The 21,433-nt window shown below is 41.6% G+C and overlaps 1 protein-coding gene across 2 annotated transcripts in view; it reads right to left on the bottom strand.

Moving 5' to 3' along the window:
- PDXDC1 (pyridoxal dependent decarboxylase domain containing 1) overlaps window positions 1-21,433 on the bottom strand; it is a 674,140-nt gene that overhangs the window by 388,991 nt on the left and 263,716 nt on the right. For both annotated transcript variants that reach the window (XM_044089172.1, XM_044089173.1), the window contains exons 9-10: window positions 19,409-19,493; window positions 9,741-9,789 (exon numbers count right to left, since the gene is read on the bottom strand). In XM_044089172.1, the coding sequence (XP_043945107.1) occupies window positions 9,741-9,789; window positions 19,409-19,493 (134 nt within the window). The remainder of the gene's footprint in view (window positions 1-9,740; window positions 9,790-19,408; window positions 19,494-21,433) is intronic.

Below are 21,433 nucleotides of genomic sequence, written 5' to 3'. Positions count from 1 at the left end.
TAACTCCAGGACATTAATATGCAAATTGACCTCAACATCAGACTGCGTGCCTTGGACTGACTTTCCCTGGAAGTGACCCCCCCACCCCATCAGGGAAGCATCTGTGGTCACCATGGCACTGGGCTGTGGAACCTGGAAGGGGCAACACCAAAGATTTTCATCTGTACTCATCCACCAGAGGAGATCTTGTTTGCAAATACTGGTGATGAGAATCTGTGAGCTCAGGGGGTGAAGATTGGGTATCCACTGGGCCTGAAGGAGCCATTGTAGTAATCTCATGTGAAGTCTGGCTATGGGAACTATGGGTATGATTCCAGCCATAGATCCCAAGGCTTGGAGGATTTCCCTTACAGACACCTTGCTTCGACAGAGTATCACCTGAACTTGTGCCCTTAATCTCTGAAGCCTGTGGAGAGGAAGGGAGATCAGGCTTGACTGGGTGTTGAATATTGCCCCAATGAATTTCAGTTGTTGTTGTGATGGATGAAGGTTTGATTTCTCCCAATGTATGGTGATGTCTAATGACTCCGCTACAGCCAGTGTGTAGCAGAGGGCCCTGACCAGAAGACGCTTGGTGGGGACGGACAGGAGCCAATCATCTAGGTATGGAAACACCTGGAATCCCTGAAGTCTCAGATGAGCTGTTACACTGCAAGACATTTCGTGAACACTCTGGGGGCTGTCGAGAGACCGAAAGGCAGGGCTCTGAATTGGTAGTGATTGGCTCCCAACCGGAAGTGAAGGAGGCTCCTGGAGCGCTTGTCCATCTTGATATGGTAATACGCATCCTGGAGATCTAATGAACACATCCACACACCCTTCCACAGAAAGGGGAGGATGGATTGAATCGTGACCAAGCGGAACTTGGTCTGAACTACCGATTTGTTTAGTTGGCTGAGATCCATGATGGGCCTCCAGTCCCCTGTTTTCTTTAGCAACAAAAAGAATCTTGAGTAGAACCCTGATCCACACTGATCTGGGGAGACCTGCTGGATGGCTCATTTTTGACATAGCTTTCGTATTTCGGAAGCTGCTTCTTCCCTTTGACTGGGAGGAACATCGGGAAGGGGAATATGTTAGCCTCTGGTAATGATTTTCTGCACCCACTGATCGTTCATTTTGGAGAGCCAGGCAGCTTGGTGCAGAGAAAAATGCGCCCCAACTGCTTCCAGAGGAAAGCAATCGGGCAGCGCCTCAGGAGCGCTGATATGGTCTACCTGAGAAGGAATCTCTGGAGCCCTGGTTTCGGGGAACCCCTCTGCCCCGAAAGGGACGTCTTCCATTATTGGAACTCCCTCTGCCTCTGGAGGAGTCCTCACCTTGTACGTCTCAGAAAGGACCTTAAGACTTCTTGTGCCACATCTTTCCTCTCTCTGATTCCTGGAGAAGGAACGCTGAGGTTTGGAAAAGCATAGGCCAATGACAGACAAGGTCTTCCCGTCTTGCAAGCACCTGGCTAATGTATCCTTGACCTTAGCACCGAAAAGAGCAGATGGCTCAATAGGGGCATTTAGAAAGGAAGACTTGAAGGAGTCCGCGAGGTCGCAAATGTGCATCCAGGCATGGAATCTCATGACTACGCCTGCACCCACAGCTCTAGTTGCTCCTTCGGTTATGTGTGACAGCAACCTCATGGATGATTTAGATATTGATTCTAGGGTTGGGAAGCAACTTTATCTCGTGCTCCATCCGATACTTGGCCGGCGAGAGTTCCGGAGAGTTCGGACATAAGATCTCTCTGGAGCCTCATAAAATGTGCCAGAAAGTTCAGAGACCTAACTGCGAAGGTCGCTGATGCAAAGACTCGCTTTCCTAATCTGTCCACTGCCCGGGACTCTCTGTTGGGTGGGTGAAGAGCAGAACTATCTTCTGCAAGGTCCTTTTTCATGGCAAACCTCTGGACCAATGGGGTTGATCCTCTGGAGGGGAGAGTACTTTGTCTGATCTACTGGGGATGGCCTCAATGGAGTCAGGGTCTTCCAAGCCCATTGCTCGATGAGTTTAACCAACTCATTGGTGGGGGGGTGGTCACCCAAGAAGTAGACGGCCGAGAGTGAAAGGACTGCAGGAATACGGATTTCTCCGAGGCAGGGCTGGAGGACTTCTAGTCACCCTCTGTTTCAAAATTTCCAATACGTCTCTGAAGGAGACATTGTCAGGGGGTGACCGTGGGGACCCTTCCCCATCATCGTAGTCTATATCTTCTGTGAGGGACTCCTCTGGGGAGTCCATATGTTTCCTCTTACACACCCATTTCCGAGGCTTAGAAAGGGAAATGCACTGGACAGGGGTTTCCTGGGCCTTGTGCTCTCAGAGTCTGGGGGGGGGGGGGTTGGCCTTTGACAGCTGCAGCTCAGAAGGAACAGGGGGATGACCAATGGAGGAGGAGTGCTAGCAGCAAGTGCCCTCTTCATCATCCGGAAAGCAGGCTCACCCGAAGAGGAGTGGGAGCCCGGAACCAAAGAAGACAAAATCGGAACCGGGGTCACATCCCACTCCAGACGGTTCGCCCCCGGGGATGGAGCCTCAAGCAGACTTGGTGCGGTAGTCACGCTCAGATCTGAAGCCGGGACCGACAAAACTGTTGGAACCGAGACCGGAACCGAAGGTTCCATCCCCCAAGCATGAGACTGAGGAAGGGTGGGTTCTGAGGGAATCAACACCCAAAGGGGTCTCAGGGCCTCAGAGTTGTAATCAGTGCCAAGGAAGGGAGTCCTCTAGTAAAAGTTGGATAAATGAGCCTTGGAACCCAGGGAACCAAGGAGGAGAGTAAGTAGGGGTTGCTGCAGAAATAGACCCAAAGCCTGGAGTGGGATAAGGTCTAGGCAGATTTGAAATTTCCCTGGTGGTCAGCAGCTGGTCAAAAAGGCGCACCATATCCAATTCGGAAAGGCTCCTGGTGGATCTCACCGATGCCCCTGAGGGGGAATCAGGCCATTCCAAAAAGGGGCTGCAAGCTTGTCCGGCAAATGGGTCCACAGTAGATGAGTATCGGGTCCGTGCTGTGTCGGAGCCGAAGTTACAATAGGGGTGGATGACAAAAACGGCTCCGAGGTAGTTGTCGGAACTGATATCGGAGCATAAATGGGTGATGGTGCTGAAAGTGAAACCGATAAGCTGGTTGGTACTGAGGCAATAGATGGTGCCTAAGTAGTCGGTGCTGGAGTAGGCGCCAATGAGGTGACCTCGGTAAACTTTGCTGGAGCCGAGCTCAGAGCCGATGTAGTAGTCGGCACCGAGGAAGCAGAACGGTGTTCAGATGAAGACTTATGGGCCTTGTGCTTGTGACTTTTACCTCTGTCACTGGCCGGTGAAGAGGGGTCCGAGCGAAGACGTTTCTTGTCCAAGGAAGGAGGGGATGAGACCTCCGTCGCAGAAATAGCCTCCAAAAAACGCGAAGCAAGTAGGCCCTTTAAAATCAGTTTGTTACAACGTTAATTCAGCTTCTGCTGACTGAAACTTGCACAAGTATCACACTGGGGGTTTGGTCGCCAAATGCGGAACCCCCAAACAGTACACACACACTCTTCATGGAGGTCACTTTTCAGTAGTTTTCTACTGCAAGAAGACCAGTGTTTAAACCCTATAGTTCCTTTTTCAGACATCCCAGAATACACTCTCACACAAAAGGGAAAGAGTAAGGAAAGAGAGGAAATGAAGAAGAGAGAAAGGAAATACCAACAATGGTAACAAGATACCGCAAGGGTAGGAAGTCAGAAATACCAAGAAAATACCAACAATGGTAAAAGAGAAATACCTGTGAGTAGAGCTGAAGCAATATAGAAATCAAAAACAGATTATCAAAAGAGAAAAACTTTTACAAAACTTGTAAATATATCTGAAAAAAGCACTTAGCTGGAGAGCTCGGTGAAACGCTGCTATATGGCTGCGTGGCAAACGAGATCTGAGGTAAATGAGCAAAGGGCATTGTGGGTAGCAGCTTAGCTCGAGAGTTTTTGTTGCACGCAAGCTTGGTATAAGGCCGACTCGGTTCTGAGCCCATCAGTGATGAATAGGAAGAAGATTAACAACATCAGATATTGCCATTAAGAAAGGAATAATTAGTACAGTATATAAAATATTGCATGATAACTATCAGAATCAATCAGAGGAGGTTAGAAATGATTGGGAAGAGACATTAGACAAGCAATTCACAAAGAAACATTCAGGGGTATATCTATGTCTCCCGAATATGCAACAAAATCTAGAAGATTTAGGATCTTTGCCCGGATGTGTTTACATAAGTATTTTTATACCCCAAGCACACTTCAAAGAATTTTTCCTCAGGTAGAAAGCAAATGTTGGAGGTGTGATGGGGAAATAAGTGGTAACTGGGAGCATATTTTCTGGGAGTGTAATGAGTTGGCAGACTTCAAAGATTCTCTGCAGACTGCTCTGTAGGAGATACTGAGTGAACAAACTGAAAAAACTAGAGACATTTTTTTGAGCTACGATACAGAACTGGAATTGCCTAGACAAAGTAAGGCATTGCTGAGTCTAATTAAGGTGGCTGCCAAAAAACAGATTACTGGAAAATGGAAATCAAAGTCTAAACCAACTTTACTAGAAGTAGCAAAGTCAGTAACAGAGAAAAAACAATTGGTACCAAGATCTTTAGATTAGGGTATTGGAAAAAATGTGGAAATGTGGAATCAATACATGCAATGGAGGAACGAGGTTTTAAAAAAGGCAGGATTTGAATGAGCTATGTACTGGTTGAATAACAATGGCCGGATATGTAAAAAGTGATGTATAATGTTTGCAAACCGTACAAACACAATTGTAGCTGCAATGTATAATGTCTGCAACTGAGATTGTGTCGCAATGGTTTATTTTCATTTATATAAATGTAACATGGCCTATGTCATACATGATATTTTAATAAAGATGTTTCTTCTCTAAAAAAAAAAAAAAAAAAAAAAAAGTGTTTTAGTGGGAGACCAGCGCTGTGAATACTTAAGTTATGGTAGAGCATGTAAAACACGAACATTTTGTATAAGATTAGTTAATTTTATTTTAAAATCTTTGTCAGTCTAGCAACTTCTGATGTTACAATGACGAGAGTCACACATTTTATGACCAAGGAAAGAAAAGGAATGTTCAGTGGTTGAAAAGTTATACAAGGAAAGAAGAATAATTGTGGCATCTTGAGTATAAAAATGCAGTTGATAACGTGGGTTCTTTTACTGGCAATCAGTATATACATAATGATACACAATCAGAACCACTTCGTAAATGGTGATCAGAATCACTGTACAGCCCTTTATAAATGATGATCAGAATCATAATACAGAGCTTTGTAAATGGTGATCAGAATCACAATACAGAGCTTTGTAAATGGTGATCAGAATCACTATAGACTGCTTTGTATATGCTGATCAGAATCACTAAAGAGTGCCTTGTATATGGTGATCAGAATTACTAAAGAGTGCTTTGTATATGGTAATCAGAATTACTATACAGCACTTTGTAAATGGTGATCAGAATCCCTATACAGCGCTCTGTAAATGGTGATCAGAATCACTACATAGCCCTGTGTAAATGGTGATCAGAATCACTATAGAGTGTTTTGTAAATGGTGATAAGAATCACTATAGACGGCTTTGTATATGGTGATCAGAATCACTAAAGAGTGCCTTGTATATGGTGGTCAGAATCATTAAAGAGTACTTTGTATATGGTAATCAGAATTACTATAGAGCACTTTGTAAATAGTGATCAGAATCACTATAGATTGTTTTGCAAATGGCAATCAGAATCTCTAAAGAGTGCTTTGTAAATGGTGATCAGAATCACTATAGACTGCTTTGTATATGGTAATCAGAATCACTAAAGAGTGCCTTGCATATGATGATCAGAATCACTAAAGAGTACGTTGTTATATGGTAATCAGAATTACTATAGAGCACTTTGCAAATGGTGATCAGAATCACTAAAGAGTGCTTTGTAAATGGTGATCAGAATCACTAAAGAGTGCTTTGTATATGGTAATCAGAATTACTATAGAGCACTTTGTAAATGGTGATCAGAATCTCTACAGAGTGCTTTGTAAATGGTGATCAGAATCTCAATAGAGTGCTTTGTAAATGGGGATCAGATTCACTAAAGAGTGCTTTGTAAATGGTAATCAGAATCACTATAGAGTGCTTTGTAAATGGCGATCAGAATCACTAAAGAGTGTTTTGTAAATGGGGATCAGAATCACTAAAGAGTGCTTTGTATATGGTAATCACAATCACTATAGACTGCTTTGTATATGGTAATCAGAATCACTAAAGAGTGCCTTGTATATGATGATCAGAATCACTAGAGAGTACTTTGTATATGGTAATCAGAAATACTGTAGAGCACTTTGCAAATGGTGATCAGAATCACTATAGAGTGTTTTGTAAATGGTGATCAGAATCACTAAAGAGTGCTTTGTAAATGGTGATCAGAATCACTAAAGAGTGCTTTGTATATGGTAATCAGAATTACTACAGAGCACTTTGTAAATGGTGATCAGAATCTCTATACAGTGCTTTGTAAATGGGGATCAGATTCACTAAAGAGTGCTTTATAAATGGTGATCAGAATCACTAAAGAGTGTCTTGTAAATGGTGATCAGAATCACTAAAGAGTGTTTTGTAAATGGTGATCAGAATCTCTAAAGAGTGGTTTATAAATGGTGATCAGAATCACTGTACAACGCTTTGTAAATGGTGATCAGAATCACTATAGAGTGCTTTGTAAATGGTGATCAGAATCACTAAAGAGTGCTTTGTAAATGGTGATCAGAATCACTAGAGTGCTTTGTAAATGGGGATCAGAATCTCTATAGAGTGCTTTGTAAATGGTGATAAGAATCACTAAAGAGTGCTTTGTAAATGGTGATCAGAATCACTAAAGAGTGCTTTGTAAATGGTGATCAGAATCACTAAAGAGTGTTTTGTAAATGGTGATCAGAATCTCTATAGAGTGCTTTGTAAATGGTGATCAGAATCACTAAAGAGTGCTTTGTAAATGGTGATCAGAATCTCTATAGAGTGCTTTGTAAATGGGGATCAGAATCACTAAAGAGTGCTTTGTAAATGGTGACAACAGCTTACTGCTATCTTGGAATATAGTCTGCCCACTCTTCACTGTGGGATAAAAGGAGAAGGGAGGAGAATGAAATCAGCTGATCCTACTGGCAATGGTTTGCTTCTCTGAAGCACTGCTGAGAAGGGGTAGACCATATCCTAGATGGAGCAGCAAATATATTTTTGAGTAGAGCTGCTCTATCTTCAGGGTTGAAAATGTGGGATATTTTACTACAAACAAAAAAGGTTGAGTTAATTTTCACTTTTATGTCATTTACATATGACACCATAGTCATACAAGGGTTAAACCTATATATCTGAAGACAGAATCTTGTCTGATTGTTTGTTGTATGTAAAATGAGCAGACTTGTTTGGTAGCCTTTTAAGACTTGGCTTTTTATTTATTTATTTGCAATTTGATTACCAGGGAAGTCCACTGGGCTGAAATGACCCATTTTCAGTGGAGGCCCGGGGAGAAAAGCTCCAAGATACATTATACAATTTAGATACAAATGATAGTTAATATTAAAGATCTTATGTGGAATAGTTACTCATGAATGCATTCAATATCATGCATAGTTAACAAATTCATTAAGCTTGAAGGTAGGGATCACGCAGTTTCATTTGAGGAAAACAGATATGGGTTAGGTGAGGAAACAGTTTACATACAAACCTTTTAAGAAAATGTAAATACGCTTTACATACACACATCAACAGTAGAATGCTATTTACAATATTTACAAGGTTGGGCTGTGTGAGGGTAGCTGTAGGAGGTGAGAGCTTAGAGATAAGCTATAGAAATTGTTGAGAGCTTAGATAGGCTCATAGGAAGCTAACTATGAGAGTTGTAGAGCTTGGGAACCAGAGCGAGAACCCCCTTGGATTAGGTTGGGTGAAGGCAAGTACATTTCCATTTAGTGGAAAGGTGTTTGAATAGTTGGGTTTTGAAGTTTTCTGAGTTTGGTATGGTTCTTAGTGTGGAGGGAAGGGAATTCCATTTTTGCCTACTGAGAAAGACAGGAGAAGCTGGCCAGCTTTTTCTTTGTTATCCTTAGCAAACAAGGGAAAAGAGGGACAATATTACGTTCAAATAATCTAAATATCGCCTACTCCAAGGTGATCTCTGCCTATCATATAAAGCTATGTCAAAACCCAGGCCAGAGCTGTTGGACATGCTACACCTAAAGAAATCCCAATCCCTCCGAGCTACATGCTCTAGGGACCTAAACCTTGTCACCACAATAAACAGGACATGCTGGAGGAATAGATTTCTGTCCCAGAGACTTCCCATACTCTGGAACAGGCTACCCATCTATGTCAAGCAAAGTTCTTCATTAGCACTCTTCAAGAAAAATCTTGATGAGTGGATGGGAAATAGGAAATACACCCCAGGCATCACTTCTATGTCTCTGCTCGACAGTGGCACAGGAAAATAACTTTCTTGGGTGGCGTAAGCCAGGGAACCTTGTTGGCTAGGTTTACATACGCCCTTGGGCCAATAGCCTAGTACCTACCTATGAACCTAAAAGCATATTACTGAAATCAGCAATCAAAAGAAAGTAATTCAGATAAGAAAACAAGTGTTCATGATTCTGAGAAAGGCAACTAAAAAAAAAGTATTCTGTGAATATAAGACCAGCTGATCAGAGACTATAGACTGAAGAAACACCCCTAAAATGATAAGGGTTAACTCTCAATTAACAGGAATATTTATGTAGGATAAACTGGAAAGTGTAAAAACCCTTTTTTATATGTCCAAGGTCATCATTCAAGTGTTACTCTCTTCTTCCATCAATGGCAGAAGAGTTATTAGAAGTAACGGTAATATTTTTTCTGGTTTGATGACTTTGTTCAACTGGTCTGTCCTTATGCAAGTTTTTCTTTCTGAACATTGTGATAACGACCCAAAGCTTAATATTAACTGTCTAAAACATCTGATACTGTACACAAAAGAGGAAGTGTCACTGAATCCAAATTTCAACTTCTTGACAATATATAAAAACCCAGACATCAGATGAAACATATGGCCAAACCCAGACAACAAGGGTACATGTTAACTGTACCTCCTGCCACAATATTCCAAATGAGGTTTGAGGAGGAAACATGATGGGGTAAAAGATCAGTTTTATCAGTGTCATTTGGTATTGCAATACCGCTATTGTGACTTACAGCAAGATATGTGCTGTTGCCATCTTCTTTCCTGCTGATACTGTGGCACCTTCCTAGAAAAAGCGAATCTGTCTGTTTCTGGAATAAAATGCAAGATGCTTGCCTCATATATGTTCTTATGTCTGTAGATCTTGTAACATATTTCAAGAATGATGATCTAAAGATCTGTGCACATAATACTGCAGTGTTTTGTTTCTGGTTGCGTGTAAAAATGTTATATGCTATCACTAGGACATGACGAGTTTTGTTTTTATAGTAGATATGTTAATTCTTGTTGTCCTTTCTGGCATACATCTAGATAAGCTGCAGAAACAGTAAAGTCTAAGAGCAAGGCTACAAATTAGAAAGGTTAGATGCTCTCTACTGTACCACATATGAAATCACAGAATTTGAAGTTAGCCAAAATGGTAAACCTAATTTTTACTTTTCTTATAAGACAAAATGATGAGTATCCCGCAGCAACTAAATATGCAACTTTTAAATTATACAACTACCTAAAAAAAAATTTACCAAAACTGATGAGTTGACGTAGCCCAGTACCAAAGTTGCCAGGTTTACTCTAGAGAGAAAAACAGAGAGATACCATTACCTATTAATGCTCAGAAATTTTTTTGATGCACAAGCATACAGAAATAATATCACTAGCATATTTTTCTTGTATTAAAATTGCAATGTATATCACCAACTGCTGGTTTTAAGCAGGTGTGCTGCTTGCTTCACATTAAATGAATAATCCTATCATGACCAGCCCCAAAATAATCAGTAAAACTAAATGCTTACAAGACATCTACTAATGCTACTACTTGAAAACAGCTCAAGTCCCACTTCCCTGATGCTGCACAACATAAATGCTGTGTTAGGCAGCTGAAAGTACAGTTTTGTACCTACCATAAATGTAGATGTCCGATAGGTATGCATCTGTAGTCATAACATATGGGTTGTCCTGCCTCAGGCAGCCCTTCGGTCGGCCGGATTCCAAAGTCTGGGTCTGGCCTCGGCTGATGTCGCACTTTCCCCGACGTCAGAGCGTCTGTGGTATAAAAACATCAGCCAACGTCATTTTCCTCAGTTTTTCTTGCCCCAAATGCCAGGTGCCCTCTAGGAAGGCTAAATTTGGATAGATGCTGAAAATTTCCAAACATTTACAAATTATATACATGTATAAACAAACAAATACACCATAATAGATTCCCCCAGCTAGCTAAAAGAGGGGTAAGTACCCTAGGAATACCACAGAGGGGAAGGAGGGAGGGTAATCCTGACTGCAGATGCGTACCTATCGGGCATCTACATTTATGGTAGGTACAAAACTGTACTATGTCCTTCAAGGATGCATCTGCAGTCATAACATATGGGTAGAATACCATAGCCAATCTGGGGGAGGAGGTACTAAGAAAAGGATGGTGTAGTTAAGATCCCCTGCAGGACTGCAGTTGCAAACCCTGCTCTGGATCTAGAGTATAAAGGTAGATTGTAATGCTTGGCAAATGTATGCACGGAGCTCCAAGTAGCAGCTTCTAAAATGTCCTTGGTTGTCACCCCTCGTAGGAAGGCTGTAGTGGTGGCCGTGGCCCTTGTGGAATGAGGCCTGATATTTTCAGGAACTGTCTTTCCATGAAAGGAGTAGCAAAATTGAATGCAATTTCCTATCCATTTTGAAATTGTCTGTTTGGAAATTGCTCTTCCTTGCACCCCAGTTGCATATGCTACAAAAAGTTGGTCAGTTTTTCTGCTAGTTTTTGTTCTGTCCAAGTAGTAGCGTAGTTGTCTGTGTATATCCAGGGTGTGCAAAAGTTTTTCCCCTCTATTCTGTGGATTAGGGAAGAACGTAGGTAAGTGAATAGCTTGGTTCAAGGATACCCTAGATACCACCTTTGGCATAAAAGTAGGATTGGTTCTTAGGGACACCCTGTCCTGGTGGAAAATAAGAAAAGGCTGCACTGCCATTAATGCTTGTAACTCAGATACTCTTCTTGCTGAAGTGATTGCCAGAAGGAATGCAGTTTTCCAAGATAGAAACTGTAGATCCACTGATGCTGCTGGTTCAAAAGGGGGTAGTGTCAGTTTCTCCAGCACAAAGTTGAGATCCCAGGCAGGAAGAGGGGGTCTTCTTGGAGGTTTAACATTTTTGACCCCTCTCAGAAATTGTTTGAAGAGAGGGTGTGAGAAGATAGGTGGATCCACATTGTATTCTGCTGAAATTGCTGAAGCATGAATCTTAATGGAGGAATAGGACAGGCCATTGTGGAACAATTCTGCTAAGTATTTTAGGATATGTGTTATGTTTGTCACTGTGACATCTGAGCCTTTTGATGTGCTCCAAATGAGAAATCTCTTCCATTTAGCTGAGTATGTCTTCCTTGTGGAAGGCCTGCGAGCCTCCAGAATAATGTCCTTCACCCTCTGAGATAAAACAGTTTGATTGGGATTTAAGGAATTTTCCAGGCAGTTAGCTGCAATGTTTTCAAGTTGGGATGTAGGGTCTTGAAATTGTTCTGCGTCAGAAGAAGAGGCCATAAGGGGAGAGGCCATGATTTTGCCTGAGACATGCTTCTCAATAATGGATACCAGTGTTGTCTTGGCCAGTCCGGAGCTATTAGTATCACTTTTGGCTGTTCCTCCCTGATCTTCAGTAGAACCTTGCACATCAATGGGAGAGGTGGGAAGGCATATACTGTTAGGGCTTTCCAGCTGAAAGAGAGAGAGTCCACCCTCCAAGCTTGTGGGTGGTATGTCCTTGAGCAGAATGTCTTCAGTTGATGGTTGAGTGGGAAGGCGAACAAATCTATCTCCGGCATTCCCCATGTCTTTGCTATGAGTTGGAAGATGTCTGTGTGCAGCATCCATTCGTGTGCATCCATGGTAGTTCTGCTTAAGCTGTCCGCCAGTGCATTTTCTTTCCCTGGCACGAATTGGGAGTGTAGCTGGATATTGAGATTCAGGCATAGTTCCCACAGATTCATAGCTATCCGGCATAGAGGGTAAGAATGTGTCCCTCCCTGCTTGTTTATGTACCACATGACTGTGGTGTTGTCTGTCCTTATTAGCAGGTGTCCTTGTTGGAGGAAGGGTTTGAACGCCTCGATTGCATGCCTCACTGCCAGCATTTCCTTTTGGTTTATGTGCATGCTTAGCTGTCCTTGAGGCCATAGGCCTTGGATACATTTGCCCTCCATGTGTGCTCCCCATCCTCGGTCTGAGGCGTCCGTGGTGATGGTCTGCCTTGGTTTTGGTTTGTTGAAAGGCAACCCTGTGTAGGACTGGCAGGCCTGAGCCCACCACAGGAATTCCTTCTGAAGGCATGGAATGATTGGTATTATGGTTTCTAAACTGTGACTGTGTTGAGACCATACACTCCTGATTTACCATTGTAATTTCCTCATATGCAGCCTGGCATGCGGTATTAGAATTATGCAGGATGCCATGTAACCCAGGGCCTGCAGGATTTTCCTTGCAGTAAGCTGAGTTTGTCTTGTCAGAATCATGAAGTAATCTGGAAGTTGTTTTTGTTTTTCTTCTGTGAGAAAGGCCATTTGGGTGGTTGTGTCCAGATCTGCACCCAAAAAGGTTATCCTTTGGGATGGTACTAGTCTTGACTTTTGGATGTTGACTGTGTATCCCAAGGTCTGTAGCAGGTGTATGGCATAGGCCAAGTCCTTTATCAAATTTTTCTTGTTGTCCGCTTGTATTAGGCAGTCGTCCAGGTATGGATACATTTGAATTCCCTGTAGTCTGCAATGTGCAATTACTGATGCCAGGCATTTCGTGAATACTCTGGGCGCAGTAGATAAGCCAAAGGGCAATGCTGAGAATTGATAATGCTCTGATCCTGCAAGAAATCTGAGGTGTCTTCTGCAACTTGGTCGAATAGGGACGTGCAGGTATGCCTCCTTGAGATCTAGAGTCACCAGCCAAGACTCCTTGCCCAACATGGGAAGAAGTTGCTGTAGGGTCAGCATTTTGAATTTTGGCACAATGAGATAAGTGTTCAGTGCGGACAGGTCGAGAATAGGCCTCCATTGATTTTCCTTTCTTGGTACAAGGAATAGTCTGGAGTAAAATCCTTGGCCTTGTTCTGAACATGGTACCTTTTCTATAGCTTTCATCTGAAGTAAATTGCTGATTTGTTTTAAAGCCTCTGCCCTCTGATTTGGTGGAAGGTTTGGCATTCCGCCTCTTTTTGGCAAAGTGTGGAAGTGAAACCTGTATCCTTTGTCTATTATTTGCAGTGTCCATGTATCCTTTGTGATATAATGCCAGTTTTTTGAGAATAAAGCCAGCTTTCCGCCCAAGGGTGCTTCCAGTTGATCCCTGGTAGGCGGAATCAGAGTTAAGTCATTGAGCCTGTCCTGGTGTAGTGGTAGTTGTTGTTGCTGTTGCACTACTTCTCTGGTTGGCAGGCTGCCACTGCCGGCCTCTATAGGAGCCCTTCGATTGACCTCTGCCTCTGGGGCGCCTGTTCCTGCCTCTCTGGGCTCTGTCCGAGTCTGGAAAGGACCAATTCTTAGTAGGCCAGTTTCTGCTGAATCTCGGTGGTTGTACTTGCAGGAAATCTTTAACTGTTTGCACAGATTTTGCCTTTTCTTCAACCTTTTTTAAAATCTCCTGAGCAGAGGAGCCAAATAAATTTTGTTTCTCCATTGGAGCATCCAGGAGTTTAGCTTTAACATGGTCTGGCAAAGATTGTTCCTTCAGCCAGGCATGCCTTCGAATAACTGCCCCAGTCATAGCTGATCTAAATGAAGCCTCCAGTGCATCATAGCCACATTTTAAAAAAAATGATTACTAACCTGTTGTGAATTGTGCACCAAATCCTGAAGGGATTTACGGTCTAGGGGTTCAGGAGAAGAAAGTTTCTTATTCAGTTCATCTAACAAATACTCTTGGTACTGTATCATATGAAATTGACAGTTTAATGCCCTGACAGAAAGAGTTGCTGAAGTATACACCTTCTTTCCCCATCTCTCTAAAGCTCTAGACTCTCTTTCAGAGGGTAGAGGATTTGTGGCAGTAGTGGCCACAACCCCTTTAGGGCCCTGAGAAATAGTTTCTGGGTCTGCAGAGTGGGCTTTATACAGATGGAAATGAGAATCCGGGACCCTGTAGTATCTGTCAGGCTTGGCAGGGGCCGTAGGGAGTGTATCAGGGGCCGTACTGACATCATTGTACACATCATCAATAACATTCAGAACAGGAGGTATAGCTAAGGGCCTATGTTGAGGCAAATGCAAAAAGGTCCTTAATCTTTTTCTAGAATCAGAGAAATCCTGACCTTGCCATTGAAAATGCTCTCTCATGGAGTACAGAGTCTCACCAAATGAAAACTCTTCAGGAGGGGAGGCCGAAGGGATAGATTCCTCAGCATCTGAATCCTCATAAGGTGAGTAAGCCCCTTCCTGGTGGTCTGACAATTCAGACCCATCCGTGGAATCATCTGAAGAGTGTGGATCAGATGGGTCAGTCCTGGGCCTTTTGTCCGGAGGAGGGTGAGAGGCCCTGTCTGGGTGAGGTTGTGAGCCCCTAATTAAGGAAATAAGGTCCTCAGCAAGGCTGAGGATCTGTGAACTTGAGGAAGGCCTCTGAGAGGTAGTTTTGGGAGGCAAAGCTTTAGATAGTTTGGCAGCCTTAGCCCTAGAGAAGGCCTTAATGGACATGGAAGCAGGGGGCCTAGCTGCCCCACATGCAGGAGTAGAAATGTCCAAAGGTATGGTGTCGGACATTTCCTGAACAATGGTTTCGGTAGGAAGTTCTGTAGCCGATTCAGCCGAGGCCTCCCGGGCCACGGTGGTCGGAAGAATGGTTTCGGAAGAACGAATTTCCGAGGACTCGGTTTCGGCCGAAACAGAGACACTCGCGGTAGGCCTAACCGTGGTTTCAGCCAAAACTGTGGGCCGCGAGTGTCAGTCCTTTTCCTTGCGTTTTTTCACCATATGCGTAGTCGGAGTTTCCGACGGCATTTTATAAGCAAAAGTGGCTCCAAAAAATTCCTCTGCAAACTCCGACCGACGTCGAAGAGTTCATTGGTTGAAGGAAGCACAGGCTAAACAGGACGATACGTCGTGGTCTGGGCCTAAGCAAGGAAGGCAATAGGAGTGGAAATCCTTATGAGGTATTTGTTTCCCACAAGTTAAACAATTATTTACTTTGTCTGACATCGGCTGAGGCAAGAAAGAGTCCCCAACGGGGTACTTAGCTTTTTTCGAAGTCTTCGGTAGCTGAATTCAATGGATCTGACCGACCGGCACTTGCGAACAGCTTCTGCTTCGGGCACCCAAGAAAGACTGAGGAAAATGGCATCGGCTGATGTTTTTATACCCCAGACGCTCTGACGTCGGGGAAAGTGCGACATCAGCCGAGGCCAGACCCAGACTTTGGAATCCGGCCGACCGAAGGGCTGCCTGAGGCAGGACAACCCATATGTTATGACTGCAGATGCATCCTTGAAGGACATCTGCAATCAATTATAGTAGTCGACATGGCTAGTTATCAAAAAGGTTGCACTATGCAACACACTCAAATAAAGTTAGGTTTCCATGTACTTGGATTTGGTGAATAATAGCTTTATAGGTAAGTACTAGACTACCTGTCCTTGTGAGCCATTTTAAGCCCAGACAATTTTCCTTGAAGGTAAGAATCAAACCATGTGCCTTGTGTCTGTGAGGTACACACCTTAACCATTATGCCAATCCACAATCCCCACAACACCAGAATTGTACCTCAGACAATTCAGCTCAACATTCTCTAGGCCTGGCAACTATCAGATCATACCACAGATCAAGTAATGCTGCACATTTTATAGACAAAAAGATAAAAACACATCATAATTTGACATACAGACTCCAAAAAATATAGCGGGTCTATATATACCTTCAGCAAACTACTAAGGGAGATGATAACAATGACAGAGTCATAAATAGTATTACCTAAGCAAATTGTTCAGATAAACATCGGGTCTATATTATATATTCGAAGTTTCAAAACTTTGAACCTCATATGTTAAACAACATATGAGCGAAGTTTGAAACATCAAAAATATAAAAAAAAACTTGCCTCAAAGCTCTGAGCAAGCCCCCTGCATCCCCCACACCCCCTACTTAAATATACCAATGAAAAATTGTACTTCAGTGCAGAAAAGGGAAATTTTCCCATTCTGTGCCGTATGGAGCCATTGCTTTTCACCTTCAAACTTTTTAAAGTTCGATCATATGGTGTCGACCATATGACATTCAAACTTTAAAACGTTCGACTAATTAATAGGGACCCTAAACATCAGGATAAAAATCAAAAATCTCTCAGAATTCACTGTGAGAAGCAGAAAAAGCATTTAAAAGAAGTACATTTTACATGAAAATTTTCAGACAGGTACTGCAATCATGACAAAAATTAAATGACTGCCACTTTCTTGATGTTGACTACCTTAGTTTTTGTAATTTTTGTACATTCAGTACACGTCACATGGCTTCTTCCAGAGGGAGGCTTAGGCTATATATACAAAAATTATGTACTTGCCATAACAATAGATCTATCTGTGTTGTCTGTTTTTTGACTGGTTCAACATATGGGATGTCTGATCCAATTGGATCAGACTGTGGAACTGAATTTGAAGTCTCTGTGGTTCCAGGGCTCTGACTCCTCCCCTATCTATAATTCCCTGAACATCAAGCCAATACCTCAAATCAAGTTTGCCCTACAGAAAAGCATTAATATCTACTAGCGGCAAAACAGTGGAGACCCTAAATGCAAAAACTTGAGATAGACCAGAGACAATATTGGTCACAGACAGGGTGTAGAGAGGTAGCCACTCAATCATCTCAAATTTATCCTGAAAATCAAGACAACTTGGAACTGCTGTTATGCTACGTATATAACTTTTGTATCCAATGTGGTGTATTTTCATTCAATTCAAAATATGGGACAGTTTCCTAAGCTATCAAACTGGGCGGTATTAAGGAAGGCCATTCCTGAGTATGGTGGAACCAAAAGAGGAACAAGACCTGGATTCTACATCCATCTTATAATGAGTCACATTGTCTAGGTCACTGCTGCACATATGTCATCAACTGGTAGCTTCTTAGAAAAACCTGCTGAGGTGGCCACTACTCTGGTTGACAGGGCCTTTGGTTTAGAGTGTAACTCTAAACCCATCATAGACAAACAAAAAATACAATTTGACAGCCATCTGGACAGTGTAACTTTTGTGACAGTTCTGCCAAGGCTAGCTTTATAGTAAACAATAAAAAGTTAAGATTTTCTGAGTTTTTTTGTGCTATGAAGATAGAACTTGAACTAGTGAAGCACATCAAACATGTGTATAATGTATTCTTCCTTGTTTGAAAACTTAGAAAAAAACACTGGTAAACATATGGATTGGTTTAAGTTAGTTATGGATGCCACCTTTAGAATGAAGGCTGTATCAAGGTCAACCAGAAACCTAATCCTTATGGAAAATCATGTAAGGAGGCTTACATGAGAGTGCATGTAACTCCAAAATCCACATAACAGACATGATATTGACTAAAAAAAATGTTTCCAACTCAAATCTTTGAGGAGCTATTATAGCTGCAGGTTCAAAAAGAGGTCGAGTTAGGGTCTGTAGCATAACAGTAATATCCCATGGATGTACTGGCTCTCTAATGTTAAGATCTAACAGAAATCCTCCTCTAAGAAAGACTTTTGAGATTATGGAGGAGGCTACAGATGAATCATTTTGTCTAATATAAAAACTGGAAATTACTGCTTTTTGAATTTTAATGGTAGAATAGCTAGAGCTCTGCTGAAAGAGTTCAGCTAAAAATTCCAAGACTGATGATATGGGAGCACAGAAAGGATCCAAACACAAGCCTGTAGCTATTGCCCAAAAAAAAAACTTTTTCCATTTACTGCTGTCAGTCTTTTTTTGTAGCAGGTTTCAGGGATGCTGTTATTATATCAACAACATTATTGGGAATCCTGGCATCTCTGGCTATTGTCAAAGTCGGAGGAACCAAATGTTTAATTTCATGGTAATATGAGATGGTGAAGGCTTTCCAGACGGAGGCACTTCTGGATGGGTCGGATCCAAAACTGATGTCAAAGGATGGGCGGCAACAGATGAAAGAAGTGAACAGGGATTCTGTTGGTTCTGATCTCCTAGCCAATTTAGGTAAGGGTTCGACTGAAATTAACAGATCCAAAGAGCATTTAGATACATAAAGAGATTTGTCCTTTTCCTTCTCTTTATGTTTACTTTTTTCTTTCTCTTTCTCTTTGTCTGGGGCCTTATCAGAAGACCTAGCTCTGTCTTGCTTCTCAGCAGGGGAAGCAGAAGAGGAAGGCCCAGAAGCCTGAAGTAGTAGTCCCTGTCTGTGGTGGGAGGAGAACCCTCACCACCAATTTGTCACAGCAAGTTTATAAGGCTCTAGCTGAAAGAAGCACATGAAGAACATTCTGAGTCGAAACATGCAGCACCCAGGCAATAAACACAATGTGTGAGGAGCCGAAGTGGGCAGTTTCTGCCTGCTTTCAGAGCATTTCCTGAAAGCTTGAGATTTAGTCATGTTGATAACAATTAAACTGTAATGATGAAAAAAACATAGCAAACAGTATAAAATACTAAGGCAAACAGTCTTCATAAAATCCTAATTTACTATGAACACTAGTAAGCACTAAAAACACTATTTTAAGCCTATCTATAAGGAAAATGTTAACGGTTAATGACATTATTAAGTACTAACCACCATCTTAAATCTATATTTATGAAAAACGCTAAGTTTTAGGTCTCTCTGAAGAGGATGAGTAAGTTAAGAATGATTTTTGAAGCATCTGAAATATGCAAAAACTTTTCAGGAACCAAAGGATACGAGAACCCTTGAGAACACGTCTGAAGTCTTCAGGCAACAAACGAGACCTGAGGTACTGGATGGAGTTCAGGGAAATATTGGTAGGGAGGAATCAAAGCCCTGAATCCCTAGAAGCTTCATATTCAGCACTGAGTTTGAATCCAGTCAGATCAGACTTCCCATATGTTGAACTGGATGAAAATAGACAACACTGGAAATTATATTTTCAACTTTAATTAGTCTATGTAGAAATTATACTTCCCAAAGTTAAGACTCAAAATCAAGAACACAGCATAAACTTGACAATAATATTTCCAGATGAACAAAAAATGACAATATATTACTTAAAAAATATTTTACCCTTCAACATGTAGCCACATACTGTACTGATTACAGAGTTCCTTAAGCCGCCCAATTTTGTCGGTATGGCCTGCTCCTGGAGTGCCTGGGGAATACAAATAAATACACAAATTCAGCAAAATGTGCTCTGTAATGGAAATTCAAACTGACACTTATGGCTACCAAATACAGAGACATTTCTTTAGTAATTTGTGGGGTTCTAGAACAAATTGAACGATCCAAGAATCTTGACATTTATACATCAGATGTTTATTAAGTGAGTGACAAAGTCAGCGGCAACAGAAAAAAATAGTGACTATCCTACTAGAAGACTTAGTAACTGCAGTACAAAGGAAAACATCTGCAAATATAGCTTCTGGTGTTTATTTATAAATTATATCGTATCTATGTGTATGTGTGTGTGTGTGTGTGCGTGCATGTATATATGAGTCATGCAAGGTTGAACATAATACAAATGTGCACGGAAGTAAAAGTCACACAGAAAAAGCAAACTGCAAACACATACACATAAATACAGAGAAAGCTCCTTCTTTAAGCACTGCTAGACTCACAGAACTGAAAAGAAAATATTAGATCTAATTTGTGACTCGAACACATGACTTCCAGCATACTATGCTGGCATCACTGCTGCCGTTGGACCAACCACAACTTCTACACATTTAGGTGTTGACTTTTCCCTTAAGAGCTTCTTTCCTTCAGCTGGGAACCCCCCAACACAGATATTAAGGTCAAATTACAAATATACACATATGTACAAAGAACTCCCTCTCTCTAGTGACTGTCTGAATCACTGAAGTGAAAGGAAAACATTACCTTTCATTTGGAACTCAAACCCAAAACCTCCAGCACACCATGTGTCCAGAGATTCTTGTTGGTTCAGCAGCAGTGACACCAGCACAGTGTGCAGCAGGTCTTGGGTAAAAGACTGAAAAGAGAGATAACATTTTCATTTCACTTCTGTGGCACAAAAAGAAAAACTCCAGTGCTGAAAAAGGAATATAAAATGCAGTTTTTGCACATCTCTTTAAACAAAAATGAGCACAAACCACTGTGTTTCTTTTTCTCTATTACGACATATAACTGTATTTTATATTTGCTTTGCTGCAATGTCTTGCTTCATACATATGTATATAATATACAAATATATGAGCATGTGTAAGTACGAAATAAACACTCAAATGTCAGTCACCAACAATGACAGAAAATTATAAACAAACAAACAAAAAAGATCAACATGGCACTATGCATGCTCTTGAAACAACCTCAAAGCATGCACTTTTAAAACATTTTCATATATTCCAAATCCAAGATCGCACAATACCGGGGAAGAGGCATATTCCCCAACCCTGGTAATACTGCATTCTTACATAACTGTAGAAAAGCTGTTCTGTTGAGCAAATTGTGTAGAAAAAAAAAAACAAAAAAAAAAACAGCTGTTGACTACATTTAATATGGGCTCATATACATGGATTTATGTGATAACATCAAAATACATAAAGTTGAACATCATATGTTTGAGACCATACGATCAAAATGTCAGAACGTCAATCAACATTAAACAACAAAAATCTACGTTTTTACAGGGGGACAAGTGCCCCTGCACCACCCACACCCCTTGTGTATTATATATACCAACTCTACAGAGGGGAAAGGGTATATTCATCTGATCCCCACTGTACCGCGATCTCCATACATAAAAGTTTCAACATTCTGGCAATTTGATCATATGGTCTCACCCATATTACATTCAATGCTGTGGAACTTTGATCTTCTGACAAATTCACAAACAATTCTGTGACTGCATGTGTGCATTTATTACTGGTGAGTTAGAACACCCTACTATTGTTTACTAACAATTTTCAGGATAATGCCAGAAATGTCACCTTGATGATTCTGCCATTGTTGGTATGAACTGCATAAAGTAAAATATGCATCTGATCTAACAAAAGATGAAGGGTTTGCTAAAAATCAAATGAACCAAATGGACTGTGGAGAAACACAGTAAAAATTATACAGCAAAAATAA

This window comes from Protopterus annectens, chromosome 12.part0 (genome assembly GCF_019279795.1).
Source record: "Protopterus annectens isolate FY-2018-M chromosome 12.part0, PAN1.0, whole genome shotgun sequence".
Taxonomy (NCBI): Eukaryota; Metazoa; Chordata; order Ceratodontiformes; family Protopteridae; genus Protopterus; species Protopterus annectens.
The sequence above is the reverse complement of the archived record's forward strand: the minus strand, read 5'-3'. Positions and strand labels throughout refer to the sequence as shown.